Raw genomic sequence first — 22,813 nt, 5'->3', positions numbered from 1 at the left:
ATGGACAGCTGTGAGGATTCCCAAACTGTCTCTTTCTCACGAGACTCACCAGAAACCTCAGAGAGGTCTATGGTCTCTCCATCTCAGGATTTCATGTCTTAAGTAGTCCTGTGTTGTCCAGAGAAAATTACTAGTCATGTAAATGTTTTGCTGTAAGAAATATTTTTCAGTTCAGGACTTCATAGCTCACACTAGTGAATAAATCATCAGAATCTCATCTTCAGGTTTTCCTGACAGAAACAGGTGTATCTATTGGAAATAAGGACATGATTATTTATCAAATGGATCTCCAGGACTATGCTGTGTAGTTGTACTGTGGTTTGCTGATCAGTGTAGAGAGGCATGACCAGCTGCCTCAGCACTGCCTGTGCACAGTGTACCAGAGAGGTGTTTTTCCTCTTGCACAAACACAGAAAGATTTTCTCCATTCATCATCATCTCTTGATGTCTTTGTGGGGAAGAAGAGGACTCCTGGGTTGTGGCTTCTGCTGGTACACCAGGGGCAAAAAGAGGAGGCTGGAGCTGGCTGGAAGTAAGGCACACCAGACCAACACTCCTCTGTTTTCAACAGGTGTTTGTATTGTGCAAAACCACTGCAATAGTTTTTGAGAAGAAAACATTTTTTGTATGTCAGAAGGATCACTGGGGAATGATGGCCAATGCAGGGCTTCAGAAAGCATGAGAAAAGCTTGATAATTCAAGGTCTCTCTGTGAAGGAAGATGACTTTATGCCATCTCTCTTCCAGAAAAGGGCAGGAGGTCTTGAAGGAACAGGGCACTGCTGTTGGTCTGTTAAGACCATTTCAGCCTTGCAGAACTCAGGGAGGGTGCTGCAAGAGAGAACTCTGGAGTTAATGAGATTGGAACTGGAACTTTCAGTGTGTAGAGGAATTTCAGTCCACTCTTGAATCTAGACTTGGTGTCATGTCAGCCAGCAGCTAAGTACCACGCAGCCACACCCCAATGGGATGGGGAGGAGAATCAGAAAGGGTAAAACCCATGGCTTGAGATAAGAACAGTTTAATAATTGGAAGAAAGTAAAATAAAATAAAAATAACTGTAAGGAAAAGGGAGATAACAAAAACAGAGAGAAGGACAAGTGTTGCACAGCACAGTTGCTCCCCACCTCCTTGCTGGTGCCCAGCCAGTCCCTGAGCAGTGATCTTTCCCCCCCAGTGTATATACTGGGCATGATGTTCTATGCTATGGAATATCCCTTTGGCCAGTTCAGGTCCACTGTCCTGGCTGTGCTCCCTGCCAGCTTCATGCTCACCTCTGCACTGGCAAAGCATGTAAAACTGAAAAGTCCTTGACTAAGAGTGAGCACTACTTAGCAACAACTGAAACATGAGGGATGATATTCCCTCTCATCCTAAATCCAAAACATAGCACTGTACCAGCTACCAGAAAGAAAATTAACTCTATCCCCGTGGAAGTCAGGCCACTGGCTAAAATTAATGTAGGAGATGGAGAGAGATGCAGCATTTGACATAGCTAGGCATTGCTGGAAAATATACCAGTAGAGATGAGACTGCATAGACTGATCTGAGTCCTGCATTACCAGAGACATTGACAAAGGGGAAGATGAAGTAAAGAATGCCTTAAGGTTTTTCTGTGAAATGGTCTTCCTCCAAGGCAATGCTCTGTAAAAAACTAAAATGAAAATCAAATCTATACTGGGGTTCTCAATATTTAAAAAATAATTTTAAAAAATTTTAAAAATTAGGCTTGCTGAAACTCTTCGCTTTTCAAAGATTTAGATTTTCATGCTGTTGTTATCTGGTACAGCACCTGATATAGACTTTTCTTGTAGCCTGAATTTGCAGTCCAGAAATGCTAAGAACATGACAGAAACAGTACTCTTGATTATCTTTTGTCTTGTGCAGTTACTGCTTTTCCAGAAGGCTTGTCTTCAAGTTTTCCATAAGTACAATTGGATTTTAAAAAAACAATAATAATTTTTTTTAGGTAGGACCATTGCCTATTAAAAAAATAAAACATTGTTTTGTACAAGCCAAAATCTTATTACTGTTGTTCTAGCCTGATTCTTGGCATCTGAAGGAAAACAAATCTTTGTGCATTAGGTATTCAGAGGCAACTTTAAATTATATGTGCAGTGCCTTCATTATATGCTATTCTTTCTTACTGTCTTTTGACTGAAGCACAATAATAAGAACTCTCCATTGCAAGACAACGGAATATATGTAAGGTTGTTCATACATAGGAGAAAATCCTTTAATAATTTTGTAACCCTACCTGGGAGGTCTCTGCTTGAAATCTTTATCAGATGAGGCTGCTTTACCTAACACTCCTGCAGGTTGGTGCTTTCCTCCTTTGGGTGTAATCTTGGGGGAAGGCTGTTTGGAATGCCCTGGTGCTATGCAAGTCTTGCAGCCTGCACCTAAGTTCAAGGCCATGAGGTCTGGCCAAGAGGAATAATGGTGTTTCCTTAGCACGAGTGCTGGTGTGCCATTGGAGCTAAGCGCAGGCAAGCAAGGACACGGCCTGGCATCTCTTGGACCTGCAGGCCACACTGTGGTAGCACCAGCCTTCCCTGTCACAGTGTGCCACCGTGCTTTCAGCGTGGGAATGGGTGTCACCATGGCAGGGCTTCTCGGGAGACCTGTGGCCCTGCTATACCTTCCCTTGAGTCTGGCTGTGTTAAAGCTTTGGGGAGATACCAAAGCTGCTTACTCTGGGTGAGAGAAGCTGAAGCACTGCCTGCTGAGGTCTGGTTGGTGTTGCCCGAGCTGCTTTTGCTTCTGACTTGATTAGCACACTTCAATGTCTCTCACCTTCTGTTTCTGCTGAAGTTGTTTTTACCCCCTCTTTTAGCTTTTATAAAATCAACTCGCAATCCCTCCCCACTCCCATTCTACAGCTCCTAGTTACGTTATCTTGTGTTTGCAGTGATGAGGGTTGTTAGAAATGGCATTTTTGGTTGCATTTTTTCAGTCAGAACTAAAAATACCAGAGGTCCATGGCATTACTTGGCAATCCTCTGGTCATACTGCTTGTAGCCACTGTTGCTTGGGCAGTTCCCAAGGGTGCTTCAGTGGGGAACATCCATGCTGCTCAGAGTTACAAATTACTAGTCAGATGTCTCGAGTAGATAATCCAGAGGTTTCAATCTGCTGTAAATGAAAAGTGAACACTGGAAACCACGAGTGTGTCAGCATCACCATCTTCTTTCCAGAATCCTGTGATAAATCTGATAACACTGTTCTGAGAATTGCTTGCCTACTAATTATTGGAAAAGCATTACCTTTTCTTTGTGTCTGTAATTAGCATTTCAGCTTGAGTCTAAGGCCTGATGATAAATGAGCCTGGTATGCCATCAGTTCAGTAAATGATGAAAATCTGAAGTCTGTGTTTGCTTACTTTCTTTCTCCATAAAACAAACAAAACTTGAGCTGATCTCTGAGTAGAAATGGTGTCAGAAATGATGTGGTCTAAAAGAGGAGGTTGGTTTTATTTCTCCATTTCCTCATCGGATGGCTCACAGTACATGTAAACAATGCAATAAATAAATAGTCCAAGTCCAATCTTAGCTAAGATAACCATGAAAAATCTGTTTATGTGTTCCTAAATCAGAAGACAGAAATGCATCTCCTACAAACTGATAGGAGAATTATAGAGTAAGTCTTTAAAAGTATGATCCGGAGCAGCCAAGATTTCCAGATAGCACACTCTGAAACTTAGTATCCCTGTAAAACAATTGATAACAAATGTTGATGTAAAAATATTGTATGTTCATTGAGATAAGTCTTTTAGGGACGGAGAGCAGACTGAAAAGTTAAGGCAAGCTGTTTGAAATGGTGCTCAGGTTCTGTCTGCTGTGCTGGCTTGTGGGGTTTGAGATGCAGAACCTGGTACATGGCCATCTGAACAACAGCGTGTCTGAACGCGAGACTTTTCTGAACAGGATTTGTGCTAAGTGTGTTATCTGGTTTGTTTAAAGGTACGAGCTTGCTCTGAAGGTGTCGGAGGTCTCTTGCAGACTATTTGGAGAGATAATTCATAGAGGCTTCTCTAAATGACAGCAGATGGGAAATCACAGAATTTAGCTGTAGTCTGATGTCTCAAGGAGAGATAAACCAGTGGGCAGACTGTGGAAGGTTATTCCAGAGGGGAAACCTCAACAGCTTAAGTAAACAGGACTTGAGAATACGTCCACTGCTACCTCCTAGCAACAAAAACTTACGAGGTTCAGCTGGCGCAGATCTGCTTGCTTGGAGGACGATTATGCATAATTCATGCTAGATTCAGGTCATTGTGACCTCAGACAAAATTTGGACTTGAAACACTATCCTCTGGCTCCTCTTGTAGAGCCCCCAGTTCCTTCATCTTCATGCAAAACACTGTGCCAGGGTGCCAGTGGGATCATGGGCAAATGTGGGCAGAGCCTGTTGGCTCTTGAATTGTCTGGGACAATAATTCAGGCTCTATCTGTGGTAGAGTTGAAAATGGTGTGAAAAGGTCAGGCATGTATTGCTTTCAGTTGGAGGAGTGATGCTTGGTAACATTTCACTAATTCTGAAGGATTTCTTCGTCAGCTGGTAAGACAGAGTCATAGATGACAAGCAAGTTTATCGTCATCTTCAGAGTGTTTCCTACGTGTAATTTACAAGGGAGGAAGCTGTAGTGGTGTACTGTGCCTGCTATAGAGAAGGTTTCTTCCCTGGTGCTTGATAGGCATTCACTGGACACTCCTTCCTCCTGTTCTACTAAGAAACAAGATGGCAGTTTGGTCAGAAATAAAGCTTTAGCTGTTAAAATATTTAAAAGACCTTTTTCTTACTTGCTCTTGTGTTCTTCTCACCCCACCCCCCTCCCCAAGTTGTTCACAAAATAAAAACAGACAAACAGAACCCCAAAACCAACTGAAACAAATAAACCCCCTCTAGACAAATAATTATCTTTAGCCTTCCCAGGAAGGGAGACATTACTCTAATCTGTGGGGATTTGTTTATATTTCTCTCAAATAAGCGTTAAGCAGGATGAACTTGCTTCTTGCAGAATGGTATGTGTTTACTTTGTCATGGCCGTATCAATAAAGGTTTTCTGTGTGCTTTACAAGTTGGCAAACTGGAGAGAGTGTTGTGCAGCTGGACTTGCGTTGAGTCTGGGCAGTACCTGGAACACGAAGCTACAGGGCTGGGAACATGCCTGCTCCAAAACTGAGGTGGTCTTTGAAGAGGAATTGCAGAAGCCAGTACTCGAAGCTTCAGAGGCTGCGTGTCTGTACCTGGGTGGTGAATGGGTGAAACGTTCATAGCTTAGCTAGGAGATCTTTTGGGAGCATTGTTGTTATTTTTGCTAGTATTAAATGAAAAATCTGAATTTGTTACAAGAAACTGTCCATAAATTGTGCCTAGTCTTTCTTCCTTGCTTGCAAGCGGAAGGCTCCAAGGTTTTAAAAAACACTGCCCTTTCTTCTGTGCTACTCCTGGTTATGTGGAATACTCAGAAAGGAAACTGAGGATTGTCAAATAATACCCACCCCGCAGGAAAGTCTGTATAAGGGAGAAGATTACTACAGGGATGGCTAAGAGCTTTTAATGTAATGATGAAGAAAATAGTCAGTGGAGCTAATACTTGTGGGGAATAAATTCTTCATAGAAAGTTGAGAAATGTTCTTCTGAAAATGGTAAAAGTAATTGTAAAAGCTGAATGGCGTGGCATTTAATTACGTAAGGAACGAAAGAGGCTAAAAAAAATAATAACCTGGTATATCAGAAAGCAATTTAAAATATAAGCTAGGGAAAATGGAATATTTCTGTCACAATAAGATGAATTCCACCACTGGCTGCATTGATTTCGTGTCTCAAGTTTTGTTCCAAACAGATCTGTAACTGGAGGGGAATGGGGATGTGGGAAAGGCACACTTTTGTTCCCTCAGCCTCCCAAGCCAGCCCATTCCCCTGCTCAGCAAGAATGGTGAGAAAAATATGGATAAAAATACAAACAGGACTTAATAATTTAGTTAGCGCTGATGGTCATCCAATCCCCAGTTGTCTGGTAATTGTCTCTTTCAAAGGGATCATTTGAAGCAGAGCTTGATATGCTTTGTGCATGTCAGTAAACTAAGCTTGTTAGTGTACAGTGCAAAGGCCAAAGCTGAATTCTTCTGGGTATTCACAGCCTTTAATAAATAGCGCGGCAGTGCCGAGGAGGAATCATTCCTTACACCCACTCGCCCTTAAGATGTTTCCCTTCAATTCAGGAATTAATATTCAGTTGAAAAGTTATTTTACATTTTGTGTCTTTCAAAATATTCTTGGCACTGCATAGGAGTCAGTCTGCGGAGGGGTGGGATGGGTTGGGGGTTTTTTTCCCCCACCTACCTTCTGCAGGGAAGATCTGGAGCCAAGAAGTAGCTGTTAGACTTTTAGGTTTGTCTGCTTTTTGGCTTGAGGTTGGGGGTTTTTTCGGTCTCATAGTGCTGTTTCCTGAGCTGTGGAGCTCCTGCTCCATCTTCTTAGGGCAGGGTTGGCGTGTTACTGTGGCATGAGAGGTCCAAACATCAGGTTATCAGGCTGTTGGCAGAAGATCTTGCTGTGACGTGGTCCCAACTCTGCCAAATTGGAACAATTAGGGCTAAAGCTCTAATTGTGGTGAGTGTCCACACAGAATTTTTTTTCAAGTGATTGGGGAATTTCTTTTAGGAGAGTGTCTGGTTTGCAGTAATTTTGCAAAGGGAAAGAATAGTTTGAGGTTTTTTCAAGGAAACAGAGTTGTTTATGGATGTCATTTTTGGCAATGATTTTGTTTGAACAGTTTTAGTCACCTCATAGTTTTAAGTAAGAAACTGAAATTTTGCAAGAGTGTGGGCTTGAGGTATTAAGAATAACGAAAAGAAGGGCTGGCTGAAATGTGTTGCAGAACTCCCTGTGCTGAATGATTGGATGATAAAATGCTGGAGGAAATTGCTTGTAGATAAACGAAAGCAATGCATGTAGGAGGAGGAGGGCAGTCACAATGCAGAGCATGCCTGATGAGTGCTGCACCAGGCGTTAACTGCTCTGGAAGAGACTTACTGGTTGTCCTGTAAAAATGGCAGCGAAATGATAGACAAAACAGGTGTCAGTATGTGTTAGTGAAGGAACAGAAGACAAAACAGAAAGCATGAACATGCTGCTGTGTAAATGTGTGGTGCTCCCCTGTCTGCAATACCATATGCAGCTCTGGTCCTCCCTGTCTCCCATTTCACCTCCCCCAGTCCGCAAAGTGTTGTACAAAAGAAGAAAAATCCAAAGTATGACATGATAAAAAGCTACCAGGAGTCCTTGGTCTGGAAGGAGACCTGCAAAAATGATGAATGTCACAAAGAGATGGGGAGTGAGTGTCTGCTGGCTTTCCAAGGAGATGAGCAGGAAATGAGCACAAGAGAGCTGTGAAGAGGAAGATGAAGGGTTCTGCTGCAGCTCTGGGGCTCTTGTACTGCCAGCCAGCTTGCTCTCTGAATTCAATAAGGAGAGGACAAGAGATGGTCATGGGGTAGGAGGTATAGGGTAATTTTCTCCTGGATGGGCCAAGCTGAGCCCTGCTTGAGGGAGCTGGGTGACATTCTGGCCAGTGTCAGAGAGCAGTCACTTGATGCAGCTGCCAGGGCAGGAACCTCCTGGGTTATGCCTGTGGTGTAACTGGTGGTCACCTCTCATGTGAGCACCCATTTGCTGTGTGTGATGGGCATGAAGCTGACCAGTAGCTCAAGTCAAAGACACTTTAAACATAATCTCACATTGTACTGTATGTGTTATCTGAAGCCGTGGACCCTACACATGAAAAACTAATAAATTTTGGAATTCATAATCTTATCTGTGGAATAGTGTCTCATCTGTAAGATGCTCCCTTTGTCTAAGCCATTTTCTCTGAAAAGAAATGTCATGCAATATTCCCGAAGCATTTCAATGATGTAGAAATGAGCACATAAAAACAATTATGCATGCTTGGAGAATCCTGTCCTTAGAGGAGAATTTGAATTCCTAGAGTTTTTTTAGAAAGGTGCAAGCAAGAAGCTGAACACGGACCAGGGAAAGGGAACAAATTCATGAGGCTGAAGATTAAGAGAGGACTTCCCAGCATGTGAGGAGAGATTCTGCTCAGATATAGTTGTGTTAAGTGAACCAAAGTAATGGTATATGATTGATGATGATAATTCTGGTACTGGTAACTATTTTGTTGCTGATATAGCCAGTTGATATTACAGTCTTTGTTGGTATTGCTTGTTTAAGACACATACTCTGTTGTTGTTCTTCCATTTCCTGTCTTACGATGGCTAACTTTTCCCTTTCCTGTTCCAAAACGAATTAAGTGCTGTTTAATCATAACCAAGCAGTTTAGATAAGAAGATGCTCTTTGATAATCATGATTTTTTTTTTAATATGTATTTTTTTCCTTTGGTATACTCTCAGAATCATATTTTGGATGCTCTGTTGATCTACAGGAAGTCTGAGTTCCCAATTGTAACACCTGGGTTAAGTTCTTAATATCAAATGATACAAAGTCAATGCCATCAAAATAACCCATAGAACCATAGAATCACAGAATGGTTTCTGTTGGAAGGGGCCTTAAAGACCATCCAGTTCCAACACGCCTGCCGTGGGCAGGGACACATTCCACTAAGCCAGGTTGCTCAGAGCTCCATCCAACCTAGTCATGAACACTTCCATGAATGGGGCAGCCACAGATTCTCTGGGCAGCCTGTTCCAGTGCCTCACCACCCTCAAAGAAAAGAATTTCCTCCCAGTATCTAATCTAAACCTAGTCGCTTTCAGTTAGAAACCATTCCTCCTGTCCTGTCACTAAATTTGCTTTGTGAAGGCTCATGCAGGACTAATTCAGCTTTCATCTAGAAATCTTCCTCTCGTGTGTTGCAATAACATGCAAGCACGTGGAAACTTTGATTTTCTGAAATGTAACATGACTGGGAAAAAAACACCAAATGTCTTTGGTGTGATGCCTAGAGTTCTACTGCCATCCTCCATTTTATTCCTGGGAAAATACCTACTTTAACTTGCAGTGTGAAGCTTTGCTGATCAATATGTTACAAGCACAGTAAAGTTTAAGAAATTGCCTCCATTACTATCTTGAGATGAGAAATTGATTCAGCTGCATTCTCTTTCTGCTAATTCATCTGTGCTTTCCATTCCCATAAAAGGTATTATGTGCTCCTTATTTTCCAGCAGCATCATCAATCCTAATGAAGAGAGAAGACTGAAAATTTATATTGTGTATATGGGATAGCTGATCTCTGACTTAGCTCTTAATTTGTAAATGTTGCTGTGGGCTTCACTTCTCAGCTTTTCCTTACTGCGCTTTGTTTGTATGCAAAATCTAGGGGCTGGGATGGAGGCAAAGCTGAAGAATATGGCAAAGGAATAAGGAATATAAAGCTAGATTGCTTTCTAATCTAAACCTCAAAAAAATGAGATGGTGATTAAATTTGATGGAAAGAATTAAAATCTCCTTTGTGAATTTGATGTACATCTGCAGTGCTTGGTCCTGCATTAATTATGTTGGGACTTTTTTCGGTACTTATCAGCCATCAGTTCTCTACCTCTGGCTCTAAAATGTCTAAAATTTTACTTTTTAACTGTGTTATTATGTATGAGACCTTTGCACATGTCTGGTAAGTTCTGTAACCCTGCATAGGGGTGGTATTGTAGCTCTAATGATGAAAGTGGTATAGTGGGAAAAGGAGCCAGAACAAATACGAAAAACAGGAAAGGGCTTTCCTGGATATTTCAGTTGTTGTTGTTCCTAGTGTCCATCAGCCTGGCCTCTGTAGGAAACTACCAGGAATGGTTTGTCTGTAGAATATTTCGGCATTTTTACGCTTAATAGTAGCATCATTTGTTCAGAGCAGATGGATAAATGAAAAAGAAAGCAAAACTATATATTGTGACTTTGGTCATGGCTCATGATATAGCAGTTATTTTTTTTAATTAAATTTAAACATATTGGCAGGTTCTAAATAGCTGTGTTAAACTGAGGCAAGAAATGCCAACATTTTCCCTCTTGGCTCCACTGATGTTCATCTCAGGTTTTCTCTGTGTGTCTAAGTATTTTTTCTTACAAACAAATGGTACTCAATTTTTAGTCAACTCTAAGGTTCAACATGCCTGTTACAAATCTAGAGGTGTTTAAATAGCAGTGTGAAAACCAAGTCAGATAAAGCATTAAGTACATGGGAGTTTATTAAAACCTTATTTCAACAAAGAGGCAGGTTCATGGATTTGCTTAGAAAAGTTGTGAGCAGACAGGATGCGAGCAGGTGATGAATGGTTTGTGTTTGGGGGCATGTAGCATATAGGCTCACGTTTGTTGCAAGACACGGGTGCACACAGGTTTTAGTTACTGGGGCTCAACATGATAATGTTGTAATCAAAAACTCATGCAGATCCAAGAAAATCCATGCGATGCTACCAACATTGACCATCAGCCGAGGTGTTCTGTTAAAGAGAGACATTGTAAGCAGGTCAGACTTTTTAAGGGGCTCTGCTGTCTCTCATGGTGCACACTTTGATGGGTTGATGTCTGGATTGTGCTGTGCTGTTTTCTGTGGGCTTGGGGGAAGATGAACGGGGAAGAAGAGGCTGGTGTCGGGCAGGACAAGGGAGTTGCTTGCGTTTCTCTCCCTCACCCTACTGGATAACTAAGGGAGGACACTTGTTCTGTGCAAGGATCTGCTGGACTTGGGGGGTGGCTTTTTCCTGTCACAGTGCTTGGGACCCATTATCAGAGATTTTAAAAGAATAATTTTAATGAGTGAATGTAGCGTGATGGTGAGAGGAAGTAAATGTTGGTTGAGATCACTGAGGTTATCTGTGATCATTTCTACATTTTCCTCTTAAGCCTGGAATGACTTTACAAAACCCAGCAGGGCTCAATGCAGATGAAGAGTTTTCCACTGATACCAGTGAGCTGTGAATTGCACCCCAAGTTTCCAGGCCTATTTCACAGAATCATAAAATACCAGATGGGAAGGCACCTCAAGGACCATCTGGTCCAGTATGGAAGACCTTGCATGTTTTTGCTGTACGCCGTAAGGTTCTTGTCAGCCCACTCTTCCAGCTTATCCAGGTCTTCCTGCAGGGTGGCTCATCCTTCTGAAGTGTCCGCTGCCCCGCTTAGTTTGGTATCGTCGGCAAACTTTATCAGGGTACACTTGATTCTGTCTTTCAGATCACTTATGAAGGTATTAAACAGCTCAGTGTTGGGGGACCCCCACTTGTGTCACTTTGCCCTTGGTGAATCCATGCTGGCTTTTCCCAGTCACATGCTTCATTTGATTTGTGATAACCCCCTGCAGGATTTGTTTTATAACTTTCCCCAGTGACTGAAGTATGGCTGATGGGCCTATAATTTCTCAGATCCCTCTTTAAGCTCTTCTTGTAGATGGGGTGGCATTAGCTGCCTTCCAGTCTTTTGGGATGTCCCCCAATCCTCTTGACTTCTCAAAGATCACGTAGAGTGGCCTCACAGCGATTTCAACCAGCCTTCTTAACACCGTCAGGTGCTGAGGACCTTCCCATCTAGGCAGCAGCATTGACAAAAACAAATGTGTTGTTTTCATTTAGATAATTTAAGATGCCTTGTCTAGATACCTCTTCTGCACTGGGTGACAGCCTGATTTATCTCCCACATCTTTGACTTTCATTAATCCCTCCCTTCCTGGTTGCTGTACCTGCTCTTGTTTGTGTGATACTTGTCATGTAGGTTGCAAGCTCTGGGCCAGCAAATCTCCTCTCAGGGAGAGCGTTTACCCTGCCTCTGGGTTCTGTCAAAGCAGCATGAGGTGCTGTGAAATCTCCATGGTCTCTGCAGTAGAGGCAAGATGTTTTATTTACTGCATCAACATAACCCATTCCTCATTTTGCAGTAGGTGCCAAGCTGAGTAAGAAGGAAAGATTCACTTACTTGTATTTCAGTCTGTAATTTGAAGGTCTGTGGATGTTATCAATCCCAGAGATTTGACAACAATGCAGTCTCTCACAATCAGTAAGGGAAAGGGGTTCTTGGGTGTTCTTTAAAGGAGTTAGAGTGCTGATAGTTGCCTTCTGCCATAGTGACTTAAAGGATAGAGTAACCTGGAGACATTGTATTGAAGTCAGTATTTTGTTGTGTTGCAATAGGGAGCTCATTGTCACAAATCTGCTTATGCCAGCTGGAAGATAGTCACATGTGGGGAAAAACTAATTTCCATTCTTTTGCTTTGTTTAGATACGTCACTTTGAGATCACAGAATGAAAGCAGCATGAAATGTTATGGCAAAGACAGCACAAAAAGATACAAGAATCTCACAAATCCTCAAAAATCAGGTAATGTCAGAGCATCATATGTCCAGTTTTTCAAAGGCTGTCTTGTTTAATAAGGTTCAGTGCTTTTTGACTGTTTTTCAAAATTTGGGCTTCTGAGTCCCTGTGAGTTTATTGATGGACTTCTCAAATCTGGTTAGCTGTGTGTCGGCTGTGTATCTAGTAAAATATTATTTTGTGTTTCACAATATGTCTGACACAGGAGATGTACACACATATCTTGAAGGACTACTTTGGCTATGTTGTCTCATACAAGCAGGACATCAACTTAAGAAAAAAAGAAGCAGCAACCATGGTGGTCATGGTTTTTAAGCCATTGGATTTGACTTGGCTCCATTGCTAGGTACCAACATGGTGTGTTTTAGAGGGATGGACTTTTCAGAGGGTCCTGCAGCTGCATTTCTCAAAACTCTCCTTTGGGGGAGACACCAGGCTCAAAATAGGTGTTCCCTCCCCACTGAAAGCTTAGCCAAATGCTATTTACCACATGCTACTACTTGTGCTTGGTTGTTTTGATTGTTTATCTGTCTCAGGATGTTTCCTCCTTACCTGTTTTTGCAAATCCTAGCATATGTTCTTTGGCTGTTTCGGAGCATTTCCAGTTACAGAAAAAGGCAATCACATTGCACTCTTCAGAGTGTAAACACTGCAGAGGTCAGGAAGAAACTGCTCAAGTGCATTACAGCAGTGCTCACCTTAAACTAAACTTGTAGGCTTATCATGGCTGTGGTCACAGCAATAGCTGCTGGATTAATGTTTGAAAATTTCCCCTTCTCCCCCAAATCAACAGCAGTGACCAAAGGTTGTAATGTAGCCACATACAGTAACTGAATGAGGTTTAACCTCTCTGTCCTGAGTTCTTTTCATGTCTGCAGAACCAGGATCTTGCTGGGGAATAACAAGTCGCTCAGTTCAGTAATAGAAGTAAACTAAAATATGAAGCTGAAGACAATTTTGATGATAGGACGTGTTTATTTTCCAGGAAGCGTTTGAGAGTATTGCCCTTGATGTAGGACTTGGCAGAAGGGACTACAATTTCACCTAAGCAGTCAGTAAACCCAGGTTGGCTGAAGAGATTTCAAATCAAGTTTCACTTGATCAAATATGCAGCAAAGTATCAGCAAATACTAAAGAAAATAAAAGTACTGTGTTTATCACAGGTGATCAGTCCCTTTAGTTAGTGCTGTCTTTGGTATGCTTTTTAGTCACTTAGTCATGGAACATGCAGTTCAAGTGCCCTTTTGGCCTTAGTCAAGGCTTGTATTTTATTTTTATTCCTAATCAGTATTGTGAGGAGATCACATCATTTTGTGTTTGCCATTTTTATGAAGTAATGTGATACCTGCTTCAGTTGCAGTTCTCCGAACCCTTCAGAGTACCTTGAGACTGTAACACCAATTCACCGACAGCAAAGATAATCAGATTTGTTGAAGCAACCTTCTTTGTTTCTTTGGGACTCATGAAATTGTATCTGCCTTAAACTAAATTCAGTTAATGGCTTTATTTAGAAATCAGCCTTCTCTTCTTGAATAACCAGAATTCTGTTAGTTTGGGAAAAAAAAGTTTTCATTAAATTACCAGTGCCTCAGAATGCATTTTTACATAGATCAAAAGGAGAGGAAAATGTTGCCGATTGTTTGTCTTCCTCCTTTCTTCTCCCCCTTTTCTAGAGACTTTCCTGAGATGATAAACTCTTGTTTTTCCTGTTAGGTTCGTTGGGGTTGGTGTTTGGTTTTTTGGGGGTTTTTTTTTGGCTGCCTTTTTTTAAACTTCACTGAAGTAGAGAGATTGCTCGGTTCCTCTCCCAATGCCATCGTTGTTCTCCCCTCCCCCAAGTCCAATGTGTTTTTTATTAAACCGAATTAGGACATTCTAGTCTCTCCTAAGAGTGGAAATGGGAACAGCTTAAATGAGCAGCCACATGAGACTCAGCAGCCTCTCCAACTGCACTGCAGAAGCTTAGCTGTAAAGGGAATGATAATTTTTGAAGGATTTGTGCAACTGTTGAAGAATTACCAGCATTAATATTAAAAAGCAGCTAATCTGTTTTTCCTTTTCCATTTTAAGAGTATATAGCTTTCTTACTATGCTTGCTATAAAAATTAGTCTACTAAATATTTTGCTTCCTTTCAGTCCTCTTCCCTTTTGTAATTCATCTATTTGCATACTTTCTTGTATACTGAAGTGGGTTTTTTGTTGTTGGCTTTGCTTAAAAATGTCAGCCTCTGGATTTGAATGCAGATACAGGAGTGGGTTTGAGATCTCTGCCATTCAAAACAGCCAAAACTGAAGTGCAGTAGAAACCATAGGAGCAACTGTATCCAGGATTGGGATGAAAAGGTTTTCATCCCTATAAGCATTTGTCCGTGAGATAGCTGTAGAAAATTTTTGGTCCTTGAAATCCATATTGCTACTTCAGTGTTTACTCTAACCAAAACAGCCATGAGTCTGATATCTTCTGACCCTTATTTTCAGTCTCTGCCTCTCTTCATTGCTATATCAGATATCTTCAGGATTTCTATAGATACTTTTTTTAAAAAAAACAGAGTAGGTCTTTGAGTTATCGTCTCACCTCTTTTTCCCTTTTCCTCTCTGCTGGCTCACCCAACCACCTTGCCTAGCATTGGAAATTATTCATTCTCTTTGAGTACTGTGCTGATTTTTTCCCAGGCTTATTTTCTTTGCCAAGCAAAAAGGACCAGGGGCTTGAACTCTTGTCTGCATGAAAAGTTATGAGGGCAAACCTGGTACCTAAACAGGCCACAAGAGCACAGGGAGTCTCTGAAATATGCCACTCTTACTCTCCTAATTCTGTGCTGCTCAGCCTTCCAGCATTACTCTGGTCTGAAGATGTAGGGACAGTGCCAGCTTCGCACCTGAGAGCTGGGTGTGAGCAGTGCAGGTGGGTCTGTTCTTGGGTAGCACTCCCTTGCTTTTCAAAGCTGCCCTTCTGGCTGGGGTTGCAGTGGTGTAGTGGCCAGCTGAAAACTGTGCCTGTCTGTGCCCAGCCTAAAGGCTGGGTTATGGTCAGCCAATGTGGCAGGGCTGCTGGTAGCACTGGTGTTAGCAGAATGCAGGCTGTCAGGGAAAGAACTGCTGTTTGTTCCTGTGTCTCTCCTAAAGGAAATCAGAGAGCCAAGATGATGTGAATGATGGCTGTCTTGGTTTAGGAAAAGCTTGGCTGGAGATCTGACAGTTCTGAATAAAAAAACAGTTCAATAAAAACATTCTCATAAAAAAAAGGCTAAAAAATGAATAAGAGAAACCCTGGTTTGTTTCTAAGGAAGTTAAGTAGGGGGAAAAATTGAAATGAAAGAAGGGAAGGGAGAACTTGATTTTGGATTTCATATTAGCCGAAGTTAAGAGTGAAGCTCATATTCCAGTGGCAGAAAGACAGCCACACAAGAGAGCCCTGTGTCAGCCTGTGTGACTGAGGGGTGGTAAGGCACGATTAAAACATGAGAACACACAGCAGTGATGCATTTCTGTGCAGGCCTTAAGTGTTAAAACACAGTTTAGGCTGCTAAGGGTGGTGGTCAACTTCACTTTAGCAGAGGTTTTACCATCCCGGAGGGAGGGATGGACACAAGGAGGGATGGTGCCCAGCAAATGAGTATCTGATGGTGCTGTTGCTTGCAAGTAGCTGCAGATACTCTGTCCTGCAAAAGCTGTTTGAACATGAAGGGGTGGGGGGTTTTTTGCCACCTTATCCAGTCTTCTTTTTTTCAGGCTAGCTAGTAAGTAGTCTTTAAGAGCATGTAGATTTTTAGCTAAAAGGGACAGCTGAAAAAACTTCAAATAAGTTGGACAAACTGTAGGATCTAATTCCCTTTTGATACACAGCCATGCAGCCTACTGAGATGGGTTAGATTAGTGCTGTAATAACTTTACAGCCTTTTAGTGAGTCTGCTTCCTTCAGCATTTGCTCTCGTACAGTCTTTTGTCATCCCTCTCCATTAACTAAGTTCTGAAACTGGCTCTGGCTGACATTCAGCCCTGGTTTCGAAGCCCACACCCAGCCCAACTTTTATGCATTGACTTATTTGTAGTGGATGTCTTGTTCTGAAATTCATGTGAGTTCAGGCAGTTCAATTGTGTGACTGTCATTTGATCTGTTATTTTACTCGAGTTGAAAAATTCTGTGGGTTTCGGGTTCTGTGGTGTGTGATGGAGCCAGAAGTATTTATTTTATATAACTATCATCTTCTTGGTATTTCACTGCCTGTTGTCTTCTCCAAGTTCATAGAATAGCCTGGGTTGGAAGGGATCTTAAAGGCCATCTAGTTTCAACCCCCTGCTGTCAGCAGGGACACCTTCCACTAGACCAGGATGCTCAGAGTGCAATCCAGCCTGGCCTTAAACACTTCCAGGGATGGGACACACACAATTTCTCTGGACAATCTGTTCCAGTGCCTCATTACCCTCACAATAAATAATTTCTTCCTAGTATCTAATCTAAACCTACCCTCTTTCAGTTTGAAGCCATTCCCCCTTGTCCTGTCACTGCATGCTCTTGTAAAAAGTCCCTCTCTATCATTCTTGTAGGATCCCTTCAGGTACTGGAAGGCCACAGTTAGGGCACCCCAAAGCCTTCTCTTCTCCAGGCTGAACAATCCCCATTCTCTCAGCCTTTCCTCAGAGGAGAGGTGCTCCATCCCTCTAACCGTCTTGGTTGCCTCCTCTGGATTCACTCCAGTGGCTCCATGTCCATCCCATGTTGGGAACCCCACAGCTGCTTCTGGCTCTCCAGTGATACAGTTTACAAAGGAAAAAAACTGAATCACCTTTATTGAAGGCTGATATTTTCTTCCATTTCGTGTTTACCAGAATTAAGTTATGGCATGCTTCCAGGAGAGACTATTTGTGTTGCCTTTCAGTTTCTTGTGTTTGAAGAGGGAGACAGCTGGAGTGTGTAAAGGCATTTCAGCCAGCTTGGTGGGCCTCTGGCTTTCAGTCTGGAGAATGGGGCTGTGCAAGTTGCAGGGGACCTTGTCAAAATGATGAGAAAAGAGTTGGAGCAAACCCTTGTCTCTGTCGAAATCAATTGAACTACCATTAGCTTGAGTCCAGATTTCATCCATAAACTTAAGTAGGGTATTTCTCTTTCTAGGCAGCCTACAGAAATGTTTCTGTCTGTTGGCATTTGTTTTCATGTTTTTTGTAATGATTGCATAATTGGGATGTATCTGTAATGTCAGAAATGTAATAGGTTAAGTAGCATAAATGACTGTTAGGAAGAGAAGGAACACAGAACTGCAGAACCATTGTTGCTTTAAAACTTCTACCAGTTTAGTTGTTCAGTTTAACCATTTAGTAGTCAGAGTTGTTGTGATAAATGGCAGTGATGGGTGTTTAGGCATCAGTGCTAAACACAAAGAGGGGAAAGCACCCTTATCTTCCTGTCTCTTAAATGGAAATCATTGAGTGTGCTGCTAATGGCTTCTCAGTTGGCCAGAGACTAACTTTGGTGCCCCTGAACCTTAATGATGTCGTGATATACTCTGGTTTTAATCTGACAAGAAATGTTTACTGTTAGCATTTTGTTAAAGGTGATAGCAAATGCTGTGTGTACAGCATCAAGCCTTTGAATTTAAGCCTTTAGTTCAAGTACTAAAAAAACATTGGGTATCTAAGGGACTGGTTGATTACTGATTATGCTTTTATCAATGTGCATATCTGGGTTTTTTTCTGTTACCTGAAGGTAGAATAACAATGCTTTTTAAACATTTGCATTTTTTCCGTCCAGATCAGTGATGCCTTTGAAAGGAATGGTTTCATCTTTCTTTTATTTTTATTTTGGGGGAGGGGAGATCATTGTTTGAAAACAATGCAATTTTTTTCAAATGTGATTCTGATAGTGACTAAACTTTCCAGTCCTTTTGTGACTTGATTGGTATTTTAATGTAAAATCCCATTATAATTTTTTTCAGATTTTTACAAATGTTTCTGTATGACTCTGATGATAACTCTGTAATCTACCTGACAGACAGCAGCATGTCCCAACTCCCAAACCAGAGCTGAGTTGAGGATGCTAGAACTCCTGAAGAGGAAATTTCAATGAACCATTTTTTAATTTTTTTTTTTATTCTGAGAGAGGGGAAGGAAGGTGTTTGTGCTAGTGCCACAGCTGTAAAACCTTTTGACTGCTATCCAGTGTCCTGAGACCTGTGACAGGTAACCCCCAGGTGAAAAGGTGCAGTAAGCGGAATTTGGCACGTGCCCAAGGGACAGCACTTTTTGTGGTGACTACAAGCCTGGCTGTGGCTGGTGGTACAGCTCACAGTATCAGCCACCATTGTGCATTGTGGGAAGAGAAGGGGTCAGGGGCCTGGTTGGCCACTTTATTCATTTTTGTAATGAAATCAGGTTGTTTGCAACCTTAAGTCTCTTACTGTCCTTACTCCTGGAATTCTTGTGGTCTTTTAATTGTCTCCTGGAGACGTTTGTTCTCCCTCACTGGTATGTATTGTTTCTTGTCCTTTGACTAATACTTGTCATATCAGACTTTAAAAAGAAGGGCCAAACTCAAGGAACTTGGTGTAAATTACAGCTCTGTTAATAGGTGAAATGGGGCAAAGCTCCTATACAAAAGGTATACGTATAGATCCAGAAGTGCCCTGTTTCAATGGGAGGATGTATTCTGAGCGTCTTGACTGAGCTTCCTTAACTTGGCAGGCATGAAAGTAGATGCACGTTCCCTCTCTTCCTCTAAACGTTGATGGCCTTTCAGTGTGAAACACCAAACAGTGTTTATTTTTATGCCCTTTTAATGTTTTGTGGAGGGTTTGTTTAGTTTCCCTTCATAATTTTTAATAGGAAGTCTTTGAAGTTGGGTCATGGATGAAAAATCGTGTTGGCAGCCTGACTATTCATTGTTGACTCCTATCTTCTTTAATTGTTCATCTATAAAAAATCTGGAAGGGAGTGTGTTCAGAGAAACTGTGAAGCAATGTATATTTCTGGAAAGGGGAAATAAACTTGCAATTATTCTCAGCTATTATTTGTCACGTGAAGATGTTACATACTAATGGTTGCAGATGGTTTACACAAAAACTATACACACTGCAAACCCTCTTCATTGGGAGCTGTGGGTTTCTGTTATACATTATGCTAGAATGGGAAAGGTTTTTTTCTGCCTGCAGCTATGTATTACCCTTATTTGCTGTTGCTAGCACAAACTCTCTTTAATATGCATCCGGCAATGGTTAAAATTTTCTCCATCAGTGACTTCACGTTTATCCACGTGGATCGAGGATTCTTCTAAGGTTGAAAAGGTAAGGATGTTAGTGTGCAGGAGTCTTTGGTGGAGAGCTTTGCGTTTAGAAAATCAGATGTGAAGGAGACAGAGTTAAGGCTTTGCTTTAATATTTCTGTGTTCTTGTTCAAGTTCAGGATCTGCTTTTATTTTAAAATGAATTTATGAGTGCATAAGCATATTGTACCTCTGTGCATATGTGTGACTGTAGACAAAGGGATTGCTTCATCTTGTGGAATAGTAAAACAGTCTTATCATGTGCTTATGTATTTTTTGTTCTTCAAAAACAGTACAGACATCTGTAAAATGTTATTTGAATTAAAGTTTATGTAGTAAAAATTACAAAAGGCTGCATTCAGTAAAAATTTGCCTGTTAAAATCATGCAGCACAAAGAAGGAAGGGTGAGAAGGAGGAACAGAAGTTGGAGTTCAGCATCCCTGACGTAAGGTGACTGGGCAGAAAAGATTTCAGTTGACTGGTTTGGTCTTAGCAGACATACTCCAGGTCAGTCAGCCTCACCTCCATCCCTGGAAAGGTGATGAAACAGCTCATCCTGGATGTCAGCTCTAAGGATGTGGAGGAAAAGAAGGTTGTCAGGAGTAGTCAACAGGGATTCACCAAGGAGAAATAATAGTTTGACCAGTCTGATAGCCTTCTGTGATGGAATGTGTGGCTGTGTGGGTAGATGAGGGGAGAGCAGTGGATGTTGCCTACCTTGACTTCAGCAAGGCTTTTGACATCGTCTCCCATAACATCCTTGTAGGTAAGCTCAGGTAGTGTGGGTTAGATGAGTGAGCTGGATTGAGAGCTGGCTGAAGGGATGGTCCCAGAGTTGTGGTCAGTGGTGCAGAGTCTGATTGCAGGCCCATTGCTAGTGGTGTTCCCTAGGGGCGAGTACTGGGTCCAGCCTTGCTCAACTTACTTATCAGTGACCTGGATGAAGGGACAGAATGTACTCTCAGCAAGTTTGTTGATGATACAGAACTGGGAGGAGTGTCTGATTTGCCAGGAGCCTGTGTAGCTGTTCAGCAAGACCTGGACAGGCTGGAGAGTTGGGTGGAGAAGATCTTAATGACATTCCATGAGGGCAGGTGCAAGGGTCCTGCACCTGTGGAAGAATAACCCCATGGACCAGCACAGGCTGGGGGCTCAGCTGCTGGAAAGCAGCTCTGTGGAGAAGGACCTGGGAGTCCTGGTGGACAACACGCTGTCCATGAGCCAGCAGTGCCCTTATGGCCAAGGATGCCAAAGGTATCTGGGAGGGCATTAGGAAGAGCATTGCCAGCAGGTCAAGAGAGGTGATCCTGCCCCTCTCTTTTGCCCTAGTGGGGCCTCATAGGAAGTGCTGTGTCCAATTCTAGGCTCTCTCAGTGGAGGGTTGTGGAAGTGATAAGGGGACTGGAGCATCTCTTATATGGAGAAGCTGTTTAGCCTTGAGAAAATGGGATTTTATCAATGCATACCAATATCTTAAGGGCATGTGTCAAGAGGATGGAACCAGGCTCTTTTCAGTGGTGGCAAGGGGCAACAGGCACAAACTGAAACACAGGAAGTTCCATCTAAATGTGATCCATCCATCCATCCTTACTTTGAGGGTGTCAGAGCACTGGAACAGGCTGCACAGAGAGGCTGTGGAGTCTCCTTCTCTGGAGATATCCACAGGTGAACCTTCTTTAGAAGGGGATTGAACAGGTAATCTACAGAGGTCCCTTTCAACCCCAACCATTCTGTGATTTTGTGAGTCTTCATAGTCAAATGTCTGACTAAAACTCGTCATGAGAGCACAGTATATGGCCAACTGAAACTGCTTGAATGTTTATATACTTTAGGGGAAAAGACAGTTTTGAAGAATAAGCTTTTATTGGTTTGGCAGAATGATTTTATCGGAGCACTAGAGGAGAGGCAAGATAATAGGATGAGATGAAGTAATCTAACTGCTCTGAAATAGCCCAGCTGCTACAATTTTGCATTTGATTATGTATTTCAAACTAGAAGATCTTACAGTTTCCTTTGAGGCAATAACAATAACAGTTTGTGGAAAGAGCCAGCACTTACCTTGTCTTTCTCTTACTCTGCAGGTGCTTGGCACACTGAACTTACTGATCTGTGTAGGATTTGTGCTGTGGTCCATTTCTTGAAGATGTGAAACAACATCGAGTCTGAGATTGGAATTACTGACAGACTGGAGGAAATTTTAGTCCTTGTGATGCACATGGACATGCTGAATTATAAGTAATTCTAGCTTCTTCTCCCCTCCCCTCCCCTCCCCTCAGCTATCTCAGGGTTCATAGAGATTTCAATGGTTTGTGTGCCTGTAAGCTTGGAACAGAAGTGACCAAAAATGGGGGACCAGCAATTGTATAAAACTAATCATACTGCCAACAACAGTGAGAACTTGTACTACGAACAACACCAAATGAACTCCCTTCCATCTCTAAATCATAGCTATGGGACGTCTGTTATGGATGCTCCCCAGGCATCCCCCCTCTCCCCTCCATTTCCCCAAGATTCAAGGGACAGTATAGCTTTGCCTGTAGGTTCAAAAAGTCTTGGGTCAATGGATACATCTAGACAAACCAGTTGGACACATTCTGGCTCAGGAAACCATGTCCCAGCGAGGAACAATTTGAATAATCAAAGCGCAATGTGGAGCCCCCTCGGGCAGGGGGAGTCCCATGACGGATACCAATATTCTTACCCCCAACCCAGTGAAAACCGATCGCAAAAAATTACCAGTGGGGTCCTGCACAAATTGGACTCCTTTACACAAGTATTTGCTAACCAAAATCTGAGAATTCAAGTCAACAACATGGCTCAGGTTCTGCACACCGAGTCTTCGATGGTGGATAATTCCGGTGACAGTGCGCTCAGGCAGCTGCTGTCCCAGAAGCCGGTGGTTGAGCAACAGCCTGTAACTTCCACCGTACAAAGATACCAACCAGTGCCACAGCAAACACACCAGAATTTTGCAAGCACACAGCAAAAACAACAAATGCAAGTCATGCAGCACCAACAGTTGTACTACGACTACCAGCAGCACTTATCACAGATGCAGATGCATTCTGCGCTCCAGCAGGGACAGGCGCACGTTCCGCAAATGCAGTCCCAGCAGCTCCTACCGCAACAGATGCAGCACTTGCAGCAGCCTCAGTACTACGCTCAGCCCCAGCAGGGACACCAGCGGCTCTCGATCCAGGAGATCCAGCAGCAGCCGCAGCCGCCAGCTCGGCAGGC

General features: G+C 42.4%; 1 protein-coding gene across 7 annotated transcripts in view; it reads left to right on the top strand.

The window, feature by feature from the left end:
• Nucleotides 1–22,813, top strand: part of TRERF1 (transcriptional regulating factor 1) — an 89,316-nt gene that overhangs the window by 44,600 nt on the left and 21,903 nt on the right. For all 7 annotated transcript variants that reach the window (XM_017744801.1, XM_017744802.1, XM_017744806.1 and 4 more), the window contains 2 exons: nucleotides 12,229–12,326; nucleotides 21,658–22,810. In XM_017744801.1, coding sequence (XP_017600290.1) covers nucleotides 21,921–22,810 — 890 coding nt within the window. In that variant the 5' untranslated portion in view covers nucleotides 12,229–12,326; nucleotides 21,658–21,920. The remainder of the gene's footprint in view (nucleotides 1–12,228; nucleotides 12,327–21,657; nucleotides 22,811–22,813) is intronic.

This window comes from Corvus brachyrhynchos, unplaced genomic scaffold, assembly GCF_000691975.1.
Source record: "Corvus brachyrhynchos isolate BGI_N302 unplaced genomic scaffold, ASM69197v1 scaffold258, whole genome shotgun sequence".
NCBI lineage: Eukaryota > Metazoa > Chordata > Aves > Passeriformes > Corvidae > Corvus > Corvus brachyrhynchos.
This window is presented reverse-complemented; position numbering and strand designations above follow the sequence as displayed.